The sequence below is a fragment of the Asterias rubens genome, chromosome 5, assembly GCF_902459465.1.
Source record: "Asterias rubens chromosome 5, eAstRub1.3, whole genome shotgun sequence".
Classification (NCBI taxonomy): Eukaryota; Metazoa; Echinodermata; class Asteroidea; order Forcipulatida; family Asteriidae; genus Asterias; species Asterias rubens.
This window is the reverse complement of record NC_047066.1, coordinates 19,240,296-19,260,654: the sequence shown is the minus strand read 5'-3', so window position 1 is coordinate 19,260,654 and position 20,359 is coordinate 19,240,296. Positions and strand designations below refer to the sequence as shown.

At 39.8% G+C, this 20,359-nt stretch overlaps 1 protein-coding gene across 1 annotated transcript; it reads left to right on the top strand.

Annotated features, from left to right (window-relative positions):
• Positions 1-1,599: 1,599 nt before the first annotated feature.
• Positions 1,600-19,085, top strand: LOC117289908 (ribosomal protein S6 kinase-related protein-like). The gene is made up of 11 exons (XM_033771110.1): positions 1,600-1,685; positions 2,462-2,527; positions 3,308-3,496; positions 4,058-4,141; positions 5,071-5,139; positions 5,516-5,588; positions 8,396-8,544; positions 12,370-12,487; positions 13,040-13,239; positions 16,312-16,518; positions 17,656-19,085. Exons 2-11 carry the CDS (start codon positions 2,492-2,494, stop codon positions 17,692-17,694), a joined length of 1,164 nt encoding a protein of 387 aa, XP_033627001.1. The 5' UTR covers positions 1,600-1,685; positions 2,462-2,491; the 3' UTR covers positions 17,695-19,085.
• The last annotated feature ends 1,274 nt before the right edge of the window (positions 19,086-20,359 follow it).

Below are 20,359 nucleotides of genomic sequence, written 5' to 3'. Positions count from 1 at the left end.
ATGATTTCACGGTCAGTTACACAGTATCATACAGGCGTCTACGGGCAATTTAGGCCTAGCTAGACTACTTACACCCTTAAAGGCAGTGGACACTATTGGTAATTACTCAAAATAATTATTAGCATAAAACCTTACTTGGGTGTCGAGTAATTGGGAGAGGTTGATGGTATAAAACATTGTGAGAAACGGCTCCCTCTGAAGTGACGTAGTTTTCAAGAAAGAAGTAATTTTCTGCAAATTTTGAGACCTCAAGTTTAGAATTTGAGGTCTCGAAATCAAGCATCTGAAAGCACACAACTTCGTGTGACAAGGGTGTTTTTTATTTCATTCATATCTCGCAACTTCCACGACCAATTGAGCTAAAATTTTCACAGGTTTGATATTTTATGCAGATGTTTAGATACACCACCAAGTGAGAAGACTGGTCTTTGACAATTACCAATAGTGTCCACTGTCTTTAAAGTTCAGTGCGAATTATCTTCAATCGTTCGTCCTGAAAATTGTTTCCTTATAAATGACACCGTGAATGACCCAGAATGTTTCATTTTTACGCCTATCACCGCTTGGCTATTGATGATTTTATTTCCAATGATTAGCCATCCATGCTACGCTAATATTGAGCAAAATGAACTCATGCGTGCAGCAAACTGGCGGTGTACAGTATAGGCATATAGACATTAATAGGTCTGCAGCCGACAATGTACTATTGCAATAAATTGCTCTATGCATAATATTTTGACAGCGTTTAAAGGCACTATAGACACGTTTGGTAATAGTCAAAGATCAACATTCCCACTTGGTATGTCCCAACATATCAGAAAAAAATTGGGCCGAGTTTGCAAGAAATATTGAAAGAAAAACCACACTTGTTGCATTACTTTGTATGCTTTCAGAGATGCATATAAAGGCTTCCAGCTGGATGCAGTCTCTATTTGAGTGAGAATTTACCTCTTTCTCAAAAACTGCGTTATTTCAGAGGGATTCGTTTCCGTTGTATATTACACAGCCATTGCTCAATACAAGTTTGTTGTGCTAACAATGATTTTGAGTAATTACCAATAGTGTCTAGTGCCCTGTGATATATCTTTCAATGCGGCGACTCTCGGCAATAACGTTAGGCTAAATAATGAGCAGTGGAAGGTAAATTCATAAATTTCCAAACAAATCCGTAAAAAAACTCTTACAAATTCACGCTTTGAAACAAAAATTATCTTGTTTGGTTTTCTTACAAAAATGTGTGTATAAGCACTGTATACTCAGTACTTTCCCGAGTCCTGTGAAATAAATAATATTACTCTGGTGGGATTCGAACCCACCCTTGACGATTTTATTCGCGATCCCATGGTTCAAAGGATTATGTTGCATGGCCCAATTTTTCAATTCAATGTAAACATTGCTTCCTGAGCGGGCGACTAATGAAGCGAATGTAAATTTGTCAGGGATGTGAATTCTTAAAAATCCTGTGGTTTCCACCTTGGTTTCTACACAAGACCCATATTGGGCAACAACACGCAACGGACTTACACAAGTTTACGTGGACGCTTTGCAATAACACGTCAACAGAGACTAGTGCAAGTTTAATAACAAGTACGGAATGGTAAAAAATGTATGGCAAGTGTGGATGTCCGCCTGGGTCTCAACCCGGTCAAGGTTTTTGACCTAAACAAACAGAAACGACACAAACAGTGAGTATTTATTCTTTATTAAGTAGTGAGCTGATATTAAAGTCGCAGGTGCAGCCTAGATTTGTGCCCGTGATAACCTCAATATGGCCGGGACATCTCTGTGGAATTTGTGTTTTGCTTGATTGATATGTGACTGTGTTTTTTGTGAAAAATAGTTCAAGCGCCCTCTGTCGACATCAATCAAGAAACACTAAAATTGTAAACAGGGAGAAAATTAATTTACTAAAGGGCAAACTAATTAAATGATTTATTACCAGCAAATCAATAAGTTCATTGTAAAATCCTTTCTCTTATTATAAACTATGGAGGAAAAAATGTTTGATCCACTGCCTTGTGGCTTGGTCGGTGTTGGTTCATTGAATGAATCAATTCATTCATCATATCATATCAATATCATTTTCCTTTTATTTACTTGGTATTAATTGTTTTAGACTGCACATGGCCCTGTTTAATATGTTAAAGCTGTACTCCTCTTTTTAAATCTTGCTTTTGATAGTCGTACTTTGTGCACCACCTAGATTGAACTGGGTTAGATACACTTTTATCTTTTCTGTAGATGATTGGACAGCAATTGCTGGAAAAATACCTTTTGTCATTTGACATTAAAATCAGGGTAGATGAAATATCAGGGCTTCTCAGGTATCTCAGTATACTGACGACCTCTGGTTTACTTAGCCCTATGTTGGTGGTCCCTATTTTGTTGTATCTTTCGAATGAATGTTTTTGTATTACTTTCTCAACTCCGAACCATTGCTTTTCCCCACCTTTTTCTATAGGCGTGATGTACGGCCACAATAACTGACGTCATGGGCAATCGACTTGGCAGTAACCGCAGAAATGGGGTACCAATATTGAGTTGGCTTTATTATTACTTATTTTTGTAAGGCCATTTCAGAGTTGCAATATTATAACTGGACACCTTTGGTAATTGTCAAAGACCAGTCTTCTCACTTGGTGTATCTCAACATAAAATGCACAAAATAACAAACCTGTGAAAATTTAAACTCAATTGGTCGTCGAAGTTGCGAGATGCCTGGAGGTGCCCTTTGCACAATGAAATGAAGCTCTATACTATCAAATATGGACAAATAAGTGCAAAAAGCTGCTGGACCAGTGAAAGAAAAAGTAACTAATCCTGCTGGTCAGTCAGTGCACTGGGTTCTTTTACATACGTTACACAACACATAGGACCAATGGCTTTACGTCCCATCCGAAAGACGAAGCAATGATTAATATGTCCTGCTTTTAAAAGGACACAAGTGTCACGGCTGGGGATTTGAACCAACACTCGTTTGGCGTGTCATGGCCGAGTGGTTAAGAGCACCGGTTTCAAGCTCTGGTGTTTGGTCAGCAGGGTGTGGGTTCGAATCCCGGTCGTGACACTTGCTACGTAAAATTGGGGAGGTAGTGCTTTCTGCTCTACCGGGCAGGTTTCGGACTGATGATACCCAAGCCTACATCCGTATGGACTGTGAAAGGGGTAACCCTGTTTTAGCCCTAGGAGTAGGTGGCAATGGCCTCTGGACAAAACATTGTAGCCCACACCTTGAAGTTGGCCTTCAGGCCTTGTTTGTCGGGCGACTTGCATACACCAACAAATTTACCCTCGTCTTACCCTCCAGTTATCAAGAAGTGCCAGTGATCACTCCTTCCAGAGGCTTTGGCCACGTACCTCCCGCCGACGACGAAGTGTCAATTCGCTGACAGACCCCTATCTAGCGTCACGTACCACATGGCCTGTCCCAAGAACAGAGGCTATCTTCTTACCGGAATATACGGTTAACCCAAGGAGTGGGGAGACAGAATATAAGGTAGGAATCAAAAGAAAGAGAACTCAATTGGTTGTCGAAGTTGCGAGATAATAGGGACTTTTTGTTTTTGACGACGGATGGTTCTGCGACGGTTGTTCAGCTAAACGTTGTCCTTTTCAGCACAACAAAGATTCATCCCAAGTACTGTCGTAGAAATTGAGGGACGACCGTCCTCAAAGCCGATGCATGCGCAGATGACGCCAAATGTCATCTTTACCGTCGCAGAACCATCCGTCGTCGAAAACGAAAAGTCCCTACTAATGGAAGACAAAACACCCTTGTCACGCGAAGTTGTGTGCTTTCAGATGCTTGATTTCGGGACCTCCAAATCTAATTCTGAGGTCTCAAAATCAATTTTATGGAAAATTACTTCTTTCTCTAAAACTACGTTACTTCAGGCAACAGCTCGCCATTGCTTGTGACCGAGTAAGTTTTATGCTAATAATTATTTTGAGTAATTACCAATAGTGTCCACTGCCTTTGAGGGGATGCAACTTTTTATGTCAAATATCAAACTGTTGTATCTCACACGGGATAATTATGGATTATAATGTCTTTCAGATTCTGCATCAAATCAACAAAGGTGCATATGGTGAAGTATTGAAAGTACAAAGACAGTCAGATAAAAAGTTCTTTGCAATGAAGGTGAGTAATCCAACTTGTTTGGGGATGAAACTGTACTTGGTCTTGGTACATGAACCATTCAGACTTTGACCAATGTCACTCCACTACATGCAAGTACCCAGATCTCATACAAATGGGTCAAATTTCACTCGCAAGACAACACGTGTACATCCAAGTTTATGTTGACTCGAGTGTACTGACTAATGACTATACTAAAAGTGCAGTTTGGCATGCTAACTATGTGGTGATAGCATAACGTTTAGGTATTAATTGGCCCAGGAGAATGCAAGGGTTCAAGAAGAATGAATTAACTTGGAGTCTCTGTCACTGATTTAGGCATGTCAAAGTTCCGCATTCTGCCTTTTTTTCAAAGCTTCAACTTTTTTTCAAACCACGCTGTGACTACTACTACTAGAGTGTGTCCCGATGGTTCATTGGAACTGATTAACTGTGTATTAGTGTGACAGAGGTGATGAAGTGTTGTGGAAGTGTCGTGGCCGAGCGGTTAAGAGCACCGAATTCAAACTCTGGTGTTTCTGATCAGCAGAGTGTGGGTTCGAATCCCATGCCATGATACTTGTATCCTTAAGCAAGACACTTAACCATTGCTTCGTCCTTTGGATGGGACGTAAAGCCGTTGGTCCCATGTGTTGTGTAGCGCATGTAAAAGAACCCAGTGCACTTATCGAAAAGAGAAGGGGTTTGCCCCGGTGTTCCTGGCTGTGGCTGCTGTATGCGCTGGTAGCACCTTGTAAACCCTTAGAAGGTGCTAAATAATTGGGTGTCTGAGTTCATCACTGCAATAACCTATCTTTCTGAAAGTTTGTATATACACTCAGCGCCTTGAGTACCTTGTTTGGTAGATACGTGCGCTACACAAGACTTCGATATCATATTATTATTATGAAGATTGAACTTGTTTTTCGTTTGTGTACTCTGCTGTGCTTCAGGTCATGTCAAAACAAGAAGTCATAAGAAGTGATGCTGTGAAACAATGCAGAGATGAAGCCTGCATACAGGTGAGGAATTACTCCCTTTTCAGGACTGTTATAGGTCGCTCTTCGTGTAAAGTTATTATCAGTAGCAGAATGAGACCACGAAATAACCCATGGCACTCAATAGCAATTGCCCTGGGCCCAATTTCATAGAGCTGCTAAGCACAACAATTTCCTTAGCATGAAATTTCTTCCTTGATAAAAACAGGATTACCAACCAAATTTCCACTTGATTTTCAGGATAAGCAAACAACAGCTGAATACCAGTAACACGCAATATGCAACAAATGGAAATTAAAAAAATAAAATAAATTTAAAAAACCTGGTTCTGATCTTGTTGTTGGGGAAGATGCTGCAATTTGAACTGCTTTGTTTGTGTTGCTTTATTCTATCTAACCAGAGAATGGTGGGTCACCATGCGTTCATTGTGCAGATCTACAAGACTTGGCAGAATAAAGTTCATCTGCATATAGGTAAGGTCTCTACTCTTTCAATTTACACTAATTTGGGTGAATTGGCGGAAATCTAAAGCACACTGTTAAAGGGAAAATATACCTTTGGTTTTTGAAACCATTCGATTGTTTGAATCTTACAATATACATTTTTTTTTTAAAGATGGCTGCGTTTGAAATTAATACTAAAGCGCTTCTTTCTTAGAAAACTGAAAACATAAATGCTATGTTGTAAAAAAAACTAAGTTTTCTGGGGTCGATTTCACAAAGAGTTAGGACTAGTCCTAACTTAAGACTAGTCCTAGGAGATATGAAAAACGTATGGCTAGTCCTAAGTTAGGCCGAGTAACTCGTCCTATCTCGAGATAAGACTGGTCTTAACTCTTTGTGAAATCCACCCCTGCTTCTGTAATAGGTCAGTAATAGTGCAATCATCCAGTCTGGTTCAATAATACGCTATACATTGACTTGAGCACTAAATATTGGTTCTTGAAGTACACACTTGTTACTTTTTCTGTGTGGTGACTGTAAGGGATGGTTTTAGAGCATCTCCCGGCGAGTCTTCCACTCATTTCCTCAGTTTGTAGACTCTTTTAACATTTACAGAAAAGGATGAAAGCTTTTGTACACAAATTACAGGCGTGGAATTTCCTCTTTGAGAGGGCAAGGCAGTTTTTAATTTGCAAAGAGCACTTTCATTGGAAAATCTTGTAGGCTATGGGAAACTTTTGAAGGGGCACCAAGGCCAAGACCAGGGACAACAGAGGCCATGGCCTCTGTTGCCTTTGGGAATTCCAAGCCTGAATTGGACTGACCCTCATGACTAAAAGACAAGTTAGTCCTGTAGCAACCTCGCTACCATGGGCAGCGCACCGTATCACCCGCTAGCTCTGCGTACACAGATGTACGTCTCTAACCCCTGGGAGGGAAACTCCGATCCGTGTCTTTGATTGGCTATCATACTGTATACGCGCAAAATATGAAACGTCGTGCGTCTACAAAAAGCTCTATACGCCGAAACGCGTGCGTATAAAGATGTATGTATTCACTTTTTTTTTCACGCAACACTGAACGCCAAGGCAAGTTTCTGACTTTTATTACACACAGCGCATCCAGCGTGTGCGCGACTAACGCCCAACACAGAACGGATCAACCACAGGACTAATTGTAATATCCCTTATATTTGGATATTTTGGAGTTACACTTTCAGGGGTTATGATCGAGCAAGGCATGCTGGGGAAAAAATGGCGCGGCGAGACCCGATCAACCCTGGGACTGAGGATTTGACTCAATTCCAACTCATTTTAACCAAGGCTGGACGAAACAATAGTCTGGTGCCATGAATGTTAGCATTCATTACTGTCATGGAAACTGGGAACATGACCAAGATGGTGACAGTGTGATAAAGTTCTATAGATAGAGCTGTATGGGTGCAATTCATAGCTGTAACTTGATAGCTTCAACGTTAGGAACCATTTGCACAATAGATGCATTTATTTATCACTTGATATCATATTGCATGCAAAGAAAGGTATTGCCTTTTTATCATACATATTCATTGGAATGAAACCGAATACATAATCAGTCTGTACACACATGTATGTAGTCTAAGAGTTTGAACCCCCCAAAAAACACAACCAATTATAACTGAAAGAAATTTCCATACAGATAGTTTCAACTTCTTAATTTCAAAACTTTTGACTTCTCACTTTAATTTAACACGTTAAAGACACTGGACACTATTGGTAATTGTCAAAGACCAGTCTTCTCACTTGGTGTATCTCAACATATCCATAGTAACAAACCTGTGAAAATTTGAGCTCAATTGGTCGTTGGAGTTGCGAGATAACTATGAAAGGAAAAACACCCTTGTTATACGAAGTTGTGTGCTTTCAGATGCTTGATTGCCAGACCTCAAGTTCTAAACTTGAGGTCTCGAAATCAAGTTCATTGAAAATTCCTTCTTTCTCGAAAACTGCGTCACTTCAGAGGGAGCCGTTTACTCGTTATCAAGTGAGGTTTTATGCTAATAATTATTTTGAGTAGTTACCAATAGTGTCCACTGCCTTTAAGCTATATTTATCATGAGCAGAAAACAGCAAATGTACAAACCAAATGCTATACGATATCTTGAAGGGGAGTACTAAAAAATAAAAGCCATAAGAGATTGACTGAACTTAAGACCTGAAGCATTGACTTGGGGCCAATGGTCAACATGTGTCAATGGGCCATATTTTTGACCGCGTGAGGGCGCTCTCAATCACTTCCGGGGGTATATTCATTCATACGCAAAACAGTTTTTAAAGATTGGAACACATTATAACCACAGACATCTAATCCATCACAGACAATAAGACTTTAAAAGGAGCCGTTTAATCCACCTCTAAAGCAAATTGAAACTACGGCGCAACAAAAGTGACAGAACGCCTATTAATTTGTGCAGGGCGAATCGCGTGTACCCCCGGAAGTGATCAAAATACTATTTATAGCGCCCCCGCGCGGTCAAAAATAAGGGGCATTGGGGGAATTTTTTCAATTTCAAAGGCATTATACGTATGGATGTGAATATAACTTGGCCCCTGTTTACGCTTTCATTCGTTTTGTATGGCATAACAGCTTATCTCTGAAATTGTTTTTGCCAAATCGTAAAGTTTTGAGTTAGGCCGTTGAGCCATCTAACCGCGAGGGTCTCCTACTCAAATAATGTCTCATGTGCAAAAGGTAACTACTCGATTGTATTTTTCCTCCATTCATTTCGTTTGAAATGTTCTCCAAATGTTTTTTCCACGAACATCATTCACTGCATCCCCCACTCTTCGGCCCAACAGTCATGGACTATGCCACCCATGGTGACCTGTACACGTTGTGGCTGCTAGAGGGCGCTTTCTCTGAAGCGGCCGTCCGGCTCTACATTGCGGAACTGGCTCTTGTGGTGGATTTTCTTCATAATGCAGGCATTGTCTTTAGGGATCTGAAAGTAGGTCATGTTTTTAACGTGGGTTGTTCTATGCATGCCGCTACCATACAATTGCATGTGCACGATTCCTCGTTAATCAGTTGCCATTTTGTCTATGTAAGCACTTCCAGAGTCCCACTACTCATGCATGTACATGTACTTGTAATCCACATTTTTGGTTAATATAAAACATGTAGGTGCCATACATTTTATACTACCCATGTTCATTATGACTTCAGCATTCTTTAAACCATCTCATGGCTTGTCATGGCCGAGCGGTTAAGAGCACCGGATTCAAGCTCTGGTGTTTGATCAGCAGAGTGTGGGTTCCAATTCCAGTCGTGACACTTGCTACGTAAAATTGGGGAGGTAGTGCTTTCTTCTCTACCTGCCAGGCTTCGGACTGAGAACAAAAATAATTGTAGCCCACACCTTGAAGTTGCGTTCAGGAGGCCTTGTGTGTCTGGCGACTTGCATTAAAAAAAATCTTGACTCATTAGTATACAGCGTCTAGCCATTGACCTCAACATTCTCTATGTTCACATCTACTCATTTAGGTACTCCTGGGTGATAAGAAGCAATTATAGTTTACTGCAATTAAGGGAAATTACACGTTTGGTAATTACTCAAAACAAATATTAACTTTAAACCTGACTTGGTAACGAGCGTGGGAGAGCTGTTGATAGTATAAAACATTGTGAGAAACGGCTCCCTCTGAAGTAGCATAGATTTTGAATTGGAGGTAATTTTCACTAAAATAGTAAGTCTTTTATTCCTATCTGAAAGAACACAAATTGGTCCAACATGTCCAACAAGGGTGTTTTTTCTTTCATCATTTTCTCCAAACTCCGATGACCAATTGAGCTCAAATTTTCACAGGTTTGTTATTTTATGCATATGTTGAGATACACCAAGTGAAAACACTGGTCTTTGGCAACAACTGCAATAGTGTACCTTCCCTTTAAAGTCAACTCAACTGTCTTAACACAAGTGACGTTAACGTGATTCAAACCCCAAAATTGTTTGACTCAGCCATCAGAACATGAGTTCAATGTTCTTGGTCGGGAAACGCGAGGTCGTTCAGACACAGTACTAAAGTCGGTGGTTCAACCAGATTGAGTTCAACTCTGTGTGTCTGATTGGTACTAAAGTTAGGGTTAGGGTTAGGGTTATGTTTAGGGTTAGGGTTACTTGCTGAGGTGCTGCAGTTTTTGAGAAATGAGTAAAACAATGTCACACACTACTACTGGTAAGTACTAAAATTGTCTCCCGAGATGAATTTGTGACATTGTTTGACTCATTTCTCAAAAACCAAGCACCACAGCAAGTAATGTTTTAGGGAAAGCTTTCTACCACCGTTATCTTCAAACCGTGTAAGTTTGATGTAAATCTGTGGACTTTGTGTTTTGTGGTAAAAAAAAATACACACACCCTTTAAATTTTGCTCGAAAAAGAAACATCTGGCCTAAATGCAAATGCAATGCCTTTCGAAGAAATGTATCATTTTGAAACAGGTGTCCATTTCAAACCGGATAAAAGGAATTAATTACAACAGTAGTGTCCAGCAACCTCTGCTGAGCCTACAAAGTGCTTCTTTATAAATATCATGAACATAGGAATCCCACTAATACAACTTTTGACTTAGAATTTTGAGCGTGAGGATTTGCGTGGTTTTAGCTAATATCTTGGCAAAATTCCATAAAGGTTGTAGCACAATTAGCTGATTAGTGTATACACAATTTTGCTTAGATGAAACAGGTTATCAGTCATGATATCATGTAATATGCATTGTTCTGACTGGTTCCCTGCATATTTGTGGGCCTTAGCAGAAAGCAATTGCTTTAAGCACCTTTGTTTGGCTTCATCAACTTTGTTGAAACTGGGCTCTGGAATGGCATTGCAAACTTTAGTGAGAAATGCTAAGGAAAGGGCATTAAGTTTGCTTACTCTTAACATGATTGGGTAAGCTTGTAGAGAAACCTTTGACTAACTTTAGCTATGGGCGACTGTGCACTGTTTTATTTTTTTTCATAAACATTTAATGCATATTGTGTCACATCATAGAGACAGCTGTCTTGCTCCAGTAAGGTTAATGAAACCACACTATAAATGCTTCGTTTGTTTTCTGTGTAATTAAATACGGGATTAAGTTTCCGGCGGTCTTTCATACTCCCAGTATGATGCCAACTTCCTTTCTATCGGTAACTTGACCCCCTTGTCTCAATTCTTTAATCTGGATTGAATATCTTGCTTTGTATTCCAAGGTTTGCATTAGAGAGATTGTGACCATTCATCAAACTTGTAATATTATCCTTCGCTAAGCATGTTTTTTGTAATTTTATAAGAATAGCTGTTTAAAGGCAGTGGACACTGTTGGTAATTACTCAAAATATTTATCAGCATATAACCTTACTTGGTAATGAGTAATGGGGAGAGGTTGATTGTATAAAACATTGTGAGAAACGGTTCCCTCTGAATTGACATAGTTTTTGATTTCGAGACCTCATAACTAGATTTTGAGGTCTCGAAATCAGGCATCTGAAAGCACACAACTTCGTGTGACAGAGGTGTTTTTTCTTCCATTATTATCTTGCAACTTCAACAACCAATTGAGATCAAATTTTCACAGGTTTGTTATTGTGTGCATATGTTGAGATACACCAAGTGAGAAGACTTGGCAATAGTGTCCAGTGTCTTTAAACACAGCAGTTTTGTATTCCCCACACCCACTTCCACCACCCCTCCCACACAGACACTCATGCATGGTGTTTTTCCTTATAGGGCACAGTGCGACAATCTTATTTAAAGGATGTGGGTACTTTTTGTAACACAAAACACAATATCCACAGATTTACATTAAACTTACACCATTTGAAGATAGTGATAATCTAAAGCTTCCCTGAAAATATTACGTGCTGAGGTGCTCACTGAGACGAAAAATTATTTTCATGGCAATGTTGGACTCATTTCTCAAAAACTACAGCACCTCAGCAAGTAATATTTTCATGGAACCTTTCTGCTATAATTGTCTTCAAACTGTGTAAGTTTAAAGTAAATCTGTGGACATTGTGTATTTTGTCCTACAAAAAGTACATAGACCCTTTTAGGCATGCAAATGAACCCCCATGACCCCTCCTCCCCAACCACCTGCCATCCCCAAATCTGCTCTCCATATAGTCATCTGTGCACATTATTCCGAGGCTGCCCTTTCAATCATTCTGCACACCCTTACTTGTTGTAATATAAAGTAATGTGCAAGATAATTATCACTTTTTATTGTGCCAAATACATGTTTATATTTTCCAGAAGTAAAATCTTGAAAAAGTACATGTAGTATATGGAAACCTTGGGTTAGTTGTCAAAAGCCTTGTGCATAGAAGATATGCTACAACATAATGTGTATATAGTAATAATATTGTACCTCTAAATGGCAGTAAAACACTATTCAAAAACAAAGCAAGGCTGTGTCCAACCATGGAGTCTATTTCTACCTCCATGGTCCAACCTTCAGACATTGTTCCAATGGGCACCATGGACTTGTCAATCCCTTTCATCACCAAGGCTTGGGAGGTTAAAAAGACAACCCGACAAACAATGCTGATTGGCTCCCATGATTTTTTCCCTTTGTTTTGCCAAAATTTGGGAGGCAGTTTCCCCCAACCCAGGTCGCCTATGAATGTTCATCAATCAACAACACTTATTTACATATACATGTACATCAAAATAAACAACTTGATTTTACTTTGTTACTGAGATTGTGAGTGTTGGTCAAAAATTGTTGTTCTTGGTGTTCTCAAACTTTTTTTCATGATCATTAATACATTTGTTTATTTCTGTATTTGTTAGATGGAGAACATTTTACTTGATCATGATGGCCATGTTCGACTGACAGACTTCGGTTTGGCAAAGTGGCTCAAGCGTGGTGCAAGAACGAACACTATCTGTGGCACTTTACAGTATATGGGTAGGTACTAACAAAGACAAAAAGATTAAACTTTTTCATTGTTGCATAATGTACATTTAAAAAGAGCATAAGAGAATGGACTCTGAAGATTCTTGAAGATAAAGTATATGAAATGTGTTATTCACGGCCACAATCATTGGTACACTTTTTATTGCAAAGACACCAAATGAACAACAGATGAATAATGAGTTACTCTTGGCAGATCTTGTACTCTTACCTCCATGGACTGTGGCAACCACGGTCTGTCCCTAGGTTGTCCCACCTAAATTGTGGAGTTAAATTATTATCATCTATTATTTAATACGATCCTATAAGCTTAAGTAGTAGTCTCGGTCTATTTTCTATACCATACGCCCGGGTATTAACTAAATATATATTGATACCTCAAATCCTATATATAATTTGTTGTAAGTTAAAAAAGAAACGTGTGTATTTGTTGTTGTTGGAGGACATTGTCCATCAATCAATCATTCAATCAATCAATCATTCAATCAACCAATCAATCAATCAATCTAATTACTAATCAATCAATGAAACATTGATCATCCCTAGCTCCTGAGGTGCTTCATGAGGATCCGTATTTTCATGCAATCGACTGGTGGTCTCTCGGCATCTTGATGTACACCTTACTGTTGGGTAGCTATCCGATCAAAGGGGCAAGCAACCATCACCTGATGTGCAGTAAGGTCATCCATATGGATTACTCATTACCAGAGCCAATCAGTGCGGAGGCCAATCAATTAGTAAAACAGGTGGGTGAATTAAAGACATTTATTTATTTATGGGTGGCATGGTTGGCGTGTGCGTAAAGCGCTCGCCTCTTACCAAGGTGACCCCGGTTTCGATTCCCGGCCGGGGCCATATGTGAGTTGAGTTGTGCGTTGGTTCTCTGCTGTGCCACGAGGGTTTCCCAGACCATCCGGTTTTCCTCCCTCGGGAAAAATCAAACACTTTCGATCTTGGCTGTGCTCCGTGGTCATAATGGGTTGATGTGGCTGGCAGCCAAAGGCGCCCTTCATTATGCCTGCTTCTCGAACACGCTGTAGCCGCGTCCTTCGCAATTCAGCTCTTAGCTGCGAGTAAGGATGATTAGCCCCCCAAATTATTATATATGTTGTGGGAAAGTCTGTATCTGTATCATGTAATAATGTCAAAGGGTGTTCGAATCCTGGTCATGACACTTGTGTTATTAAGCAATTGAGACACTTAACTAGGGTCATTCCGTGTCAATTTAACACGCTTTTGGACCTTACTGTCACAGATTGAAATGAATTTGTGTGCGCTGATTGGACTGAAATTTTATGTTATTTGGTTAAAGAAGGGTTAACATACTTTTGACTAATTAGCATGATCTCCTAAAGTAAAGCACCTACAGAGATACAAATGTTTCATCATTTTAATCTCTCGAAATGTCCTTTAAGGGTTTTCTCAAGGAGGCCAATCAGCACATTTTAATCTGTGATGGTCAGGTACGAAAGCCTGTTGCATTGAAACAGATGACCTACAATTGTCTCTCTTCACCCAGAAATGGTTACCCGGGAGGAGATGGTTTGTGGGATAAGTATAACTTGATGAATTATGTAATAATAACATAACATTTATAAGGCGCACAGTATCTGGAATGGTACAATTCAAAGGCGCCAGAAGCTAGCAAGCAGACAAATTGAACAGATGAGTTTTGAGGTTGTGTTTGAAAGTAGATAGATCAGGTGTGTCCTTTGGCTCGTCTGGCAAGGAATTCCAGAGACACGGTGCGCAGCTGGAAAAGGCACGATCTCCGTAACTTGCCAGACGAGTTATGGGAACATAGAGTATGTGTGATGATGATGACCATCTAAGGCCTGGTCTGATGTTACAATGTCATAGAAGATCTGTAATGTAGCAAGGTGCTAATTATGTACTTGGCAGAACAGGCTGTGTAGTCCCCAGTTAGCCAAGGTGGTTTATAGAATGCAACAACTGCTCTGATAAAATATTTATCACCAGCCAGACTGTAAGTGGGTACCTACAGGTACATGTATAAGGATATAAGGATAGAGCATATTGCTGTCGTTGCTGCATACACCAAAGGAGTTGAGATGGTTTTAGGAATGCTGATCAGGGCATAGCAAACAGGGTAGTAATAGTAAAATGCACTTTGAAAACCTTTGGAAGATGAAGGTTAACTGGTTTTAAGTTTTGTGAGAATCATTGTAATGTAAGTGAGCTGGAACGGAGGGTGCGATACATGTAACTCCTGCATTTTACCAACAACCACTTTCTATGTTAGCACACTCCCATTATACATTCTGTCTTCACTTATAAATATGATTTACCAAATGGAATTACTATATAGTACAGTATATTCAAATCAAGGTGCAATGAAACAACACACATAAATGCACAAAAAACAAATACTACACCCTGTCAATTCATTTCACCTATTGACTTTACCTTATCAACTTACACCCCATCCTATACCACAAAACAAACAATTATTCGCCAGATGGCTGCTGGCAAATTTGATATGTGTACTTGAGCTCCCTTGGGTGCTGTAACCAGATCATTACACCCACCCCCAGGGCTGCCTATTTACATACAATATAATTAATTTAAATATGGTGAACAGACAGGTCTGTATTAGCCGAGTGTTGAGAGACTGGTTCCCAGTGCGTGACGCTACACGTAGGGGTGGGAGAAAGTCAAGCATCACTACCTACAACGGCCAACTCTTAACAACATTGTGTTTCCTGATTGACAAGTTATTAAAAAACTCATTTGACGCAGCAAATTCTTTTTACCAGAGATGTTAATGGGGAAAGAGCAAAAGTTAAACCAAAACAATAAGGCTTGTTTGGGAGTACGTAGTCTGTGCTGTCAAGTATGAAACACATCAATGTCAATCTGCCTTCAAAGGTACAAGTCCTACATGTATACTCCTGGGTGAAGAGAAACAACTATGGTTAAGAGTATTTCTCAAGGACACAAGTGTCGAGGCTGGGATTCAAACACACAATCTGATAAAGTTGCCACCAGACCTTACATGATTTTAAAGTTTCTGTTATGTATTTTGTAAGTTTTAGTATTTTTATAATGAATCCAACCGTACGTGGTTGCAAATAAAATGAACCTTACCTTACCTTACCTTACCTATGAGTCCAGTGAGTTGGACCACTTGGCCTCATCATGCTAATACATGTAATAACAATTTTGTGTGGTAAAGAACTTTAAAATACATACAACCACAGGCAGATGCAGGTTTTTCCAGGGAGTGGGGTGTCGTGGTCGAGCGGATAAGAGCACCGAACTTGAGCTCCGCTGTTTCTGATCAGCATAGTGTGGGTTTGAATCCCAGGTGACACTTGTGTACCTGAGCAAGACACTTAGCTATAATTGCTTCTCTCCACCCAGGGGTGAATGGGTACCTGTGAGGGCAGAGATGGTTCTTGTGATTGATTTAGCATAGTGTGCTACATATTTGGCGGCACAGGCTTTATTCTCCCCAGGGAGCTGAGATGGTTTAAGGAATGAAAAGGCCCAGTCATCAGGGGTAACAATGTTTGAAGTGGTTTGGGGCATTGTGTACTAAGTGCTTTATAAAAACCGATTATTATTATTATTAATATTATTATAAAACAAAATGCTGTTTTGATGAATTTATTTATTTATTGCCAAAGGCTTGTGTTTCCGCAACATTAAAAAAGATTACCAAAAGAGAAATTAACACCATCTGCAGTTAAGCGCTGAATGATTTTTCATTTTATATTAGTAGTTTGGTCATGGCTGAATAGTTAGCTGTCTAACATGAAATCCATCTAATATCACTCACTTGTTATTTCCTACAGCTTCTCTGTCAAGACCCCCTAGGGCGTCTTCAATCACTCAAAGCCTTCAAGGAACAGAGCTTCCTGAAGTCCCTTAGCTTTGAGCAGCTTCAGAAGAGAAAGCTGCATCCCAAGAGTTTTTTAAAGAGGAAACTGCCGTGCACGCTCGCCAGAAAGTCGCGGTCAGGAAAGAAATTCATCTGCGACAATTCATCAAAAGAGCTGAATGTGAGTAATAATAGATGGAAGTTTTACGTGTATCATTGTGGAGAACTTTGAGTTTCCTTTGCAATTCTTTTAAGGGTGGCTGCAGTGTTTTTTAAAATAATTTAAACGATTAAACATGACTTTTTAAACCTGAAATATTTATTTTTATTAAATGCGCAAGTATTTTAAAAATGGTTTTCAAGAGATAAGGGGAACCCACCCCGCCCCTAAAAGGGGCATAAACGTGACAACATGTCGGGAACCCGAGCCGTCGGGCCCCCTAGCTGTGTGCATATAGAGACGTGTGCACTGTGTGGCCTGGTACCCAGGCGCGTGTAGTTAGGGACCAGACTCTTTTTGCCGACGATATGTTTGAGTTCCTGACGTAACGTCGATGGTAGGGGGGCGGAGACAATCCACAAAAGGGGGGGGCATGACTTATTCGCTAATTACGCAAGTGAGATATGTCGGGGAAAAAACAAAACACATTTTACTGAGGTTCAATACATTTATCAGAAATAAATGACAGCAAAATTAACTGTTTTGTTTTAATTCACTGCAGCATCCCTTTAACAATTACAATAGTATCAAAGTCTTTTATAGCGCACGTATCTACCAAACAAGGTACTCAAGGCCGGAGTGTATACAAACTTTCAGAAAGATAGATTATTGCAGTGGTGAATTCCCATTTATTTAGCACCTTATAATGGTTTCAAGGTGCTACGGCGCATTCAGCAATGTGCATAGGCAACAATTTGCTATGGCAACAAGTTCTCCAAAAAAAAACATTATCTCTTTGGAACTCCTTGCCTGGTGCACATTTCCCTCCATCCTACAATCTAACCTGTTTTAAATTGAATATCAATTCTTACCTTCAGCTCATCTTCATTTTTTCTCCCTCTGGCTCCTAACCAAGAGTAACTTTTAGCCTTGTTTGGGGTAAACTTGCATAACATCAAGTTGAAAAATCATAAAAGCCACTACTAGTTGGCATAGTAGGGAAATATTGCACCTTTTGTTGTTGGGATGATTGTTGACAAAATCTACAGATAAAACTTGAACCCCTCCCCATTGGATAATGCAATGTGCTGAGGAATCTGAATGAATGCACAGTGTTAAAAAAAGTTGTACGATCCCTGTATCTTGTTTGATTTGCAGATTGAAAACTTTGACTGGCTTCGTGTGACAGCATTATAGTGACTTGCTAATGTTCCGCCATTGACTGACCGTCCACTTTATAAAGGTATTTATATCAACAAGGGCACTATTCAACTCCACACCGCCATTGTTCTCAGTTGAGCACAAAGTTAGGCTGCACATGCAGTAAGTTTGTTGTACGTTTAACCTTATTGTGAAACATCTAGATCCAACCTCCATTCTTGAAAATGAAGAGGTGCGCATAGAAAACCACCTAGCGATGTTTAATATTATGTTAAAAAATTGTTTTGAAACAAGAACAGCACAAAATTTCATTACAATATGTTAACAACTCTCCACCATTTGGACTGCACTGCATTGAATCTTCTGTATGTGACGCTGGGAAGAGCAAGACGCTATTTCTACATCGCAAATAGTCTTCTTCAGAGCCTGTGTAGAAAGCATCCTTCTGTAGGTCACTGCCTTCGTGCTTAAAGACCAGGTCATACCTGACGTGTTATATTGGAGACTGCTGTGCACTAATAGAGGACCTAGGCCACTCAATCGACGTGATTGGTAGAGATACAGAGTCTGAAATCGTAGACCTTCCAAACATGATGGGGGATAAACACCTCTGGCGTGACGTTGTGCATAGAATCTCTGTTGGACTGCTAAATGGCGATGATGGGTACAGTTGAAAGTTTCTATGTTGGGCGGAGCTTAGTGGGTCAGTCTACTGGACAAACGCAACGGGTTCCCTTGGTGTCTGCATAACTGTGACTTGCCTTCATCTCCCAGAAGAAGGAAAAAATCTTACTCAGCATACAGATATTGAGCGAAAGAAGACAATGTTAATGTATACATTTACATTTATATAGGATTAAAACAATCAAAAACAGTTTCAAAAACCAATGGTACATGTATATAAGGTGCTTCTAAACATTGTATCAAAGGGCCTTACTCTATTCATTGGGCGTTGCGTATTCCTGAATCCATCTCAATTCCTTTTTGGAGTTCGCAGCATCGGTAGCATTTTGGAGTTCACATCAACAATCTCTGCCCTTGTACTAATAGGTACCCATTTACTCCCAGGTGACAAGAAGCAGTTTATACATGTATTTAAAGATCTCTTGCCCAACATGCCCAAGACCACAAGTGTCACGAAAGGGGTTCAAACCCACACTGTGATGATTTAGCCATCAGACATGATATGTAACATAAAAACTACCACATGTGTGCAAAGCTGTTTTGTTTGTCTCAATTTAAACAAGTGCCATTATTAAATTAGGCTAATATTTAGGAGTTCCAGGGGTGTGAGTTACTGCTGACAAAAAAAGTCTGAAATTGGGATCCAGATCTTGGGAGTGAAAACATTGCCACCTTTTGGTAACCCCAGGGGTCAATTTCACAAAGAGTTAGGACTAGTCCTAATTTAGGACTAGTCCTAGAAGATATACAAATTGCATGGATAGTCCTAAGTTAGGACGAGTAACTGGTCCTAACTCGAGATAAGACTAGTCCTAACTCTTTGTGAAATCCACCCCAGGCCCTTTAAAAACCACGGCTTCGGCTTTGGACTCGGCTCAGACTAGCCTGACCTAGCGGTTGGTTTGAAAATATTGCGCGTGCTATGAGTACGCATCCAAGGCCCATGACCAGAGGACGGAGCCTGAAGCCGACTCCAAAGCTGAAGCAGTGGTTTCGAAAAGGGCCTTAGAGTCCAAGAAGCTTTGGGGATCAGTATCCGCAGCACTAGAGAAGTAGATCAAAGAGCATGAGTAGAGTAGTTGGGATGACACTGCTCTACAATTGCAAGGGTCGTGGGTTCGAATCCCACCCGAGTACAATGCCTGTGGTTTTATTCACAGGACTCGGGAAAGTACTGAGTATACAGTGCTACACACACATCGGTGTATCGGGGTAAAACCATAAATTTATATTCTTTATCCCCGATGCAAATTGATTTTTTAACATCTATCAAAGAGCATGACTTGTTTATTTTTGAGAAAAATACAACATTTTTTTTAAGAGGCAGACTTGAAAAAGTCCGAATTCAGATAAGTCTGAGAATTCTCACCCCTTGAAATCGTCATACCCAATAAGTTTTTTTTATTGTTGAGGGCAAAATTGCAATATATTTAATTTTGTGTGCAATGTGAATTGCTTATTACGCAATTGAGACTTTGTTCAGTAAAGTTTGTAATGGTTATTTTTATTGAGGCTTCAGTTTATAGCTAAAAGCAGTAGTTTTGACTTGTATTTTTGGACTTTATTTACCTACGTACACAATAGAGAGTTTGTTCAACCATTGTTACTTCAGTTTTATCAGTCCCTTACCACTTGTCACTTTGGACTGAGGGTGAAGTTCCCCAAAATGATACAAGTTTTTGTCAAGATACCGTTTGGTTACATAATTATTGGCAACGTTACTACAGATGGAGGTTTTTTGGGGGGTAATAATGACAATGAAATTGTTTTCAAATCACATAATTATGTCTAAAAATGCCTCAATAAGCCTTTTTGAGGTATGGCGGACGTGATACGCGCGCGTCACACGCAGCGACTGATGCCACGCTCACCATGTTGGTGGTCATTAGGTTTACGTGTAAACGCCGCGTCGCCTAAAATGCGCACTTCGCTGAATAACATTCGTTCTATTTCTTTGGTTAATACGCACAAATTTACCACAACTTTACAGTGTTGTAGCATTGTGTCCGCCATACCT

Bases quoted from the DNA above. Each gene is read 5' to 3' on its own strand.
- LOC117289908 (XM_033771110.1), top strand. From the start codon at position 2,492: ATGGGCAATCGACTTGGCAGTAACCGCAGAAATGGG. The intron at 2,528-3,307 runs GTACCAATATTG...CTTACCCTCCAG, and splicing joins GCAGTAACCGCAGAAATGGG to TTATCAAGAAGTGCCAGTGA. The intron at 8,545-12,369 runs GTAGGTCATGTT...TGTATTTGTTAG, and splicing joins TTGTCTTTAGGGATCTGAAA to ATGGAGAACATTTTACTTGA.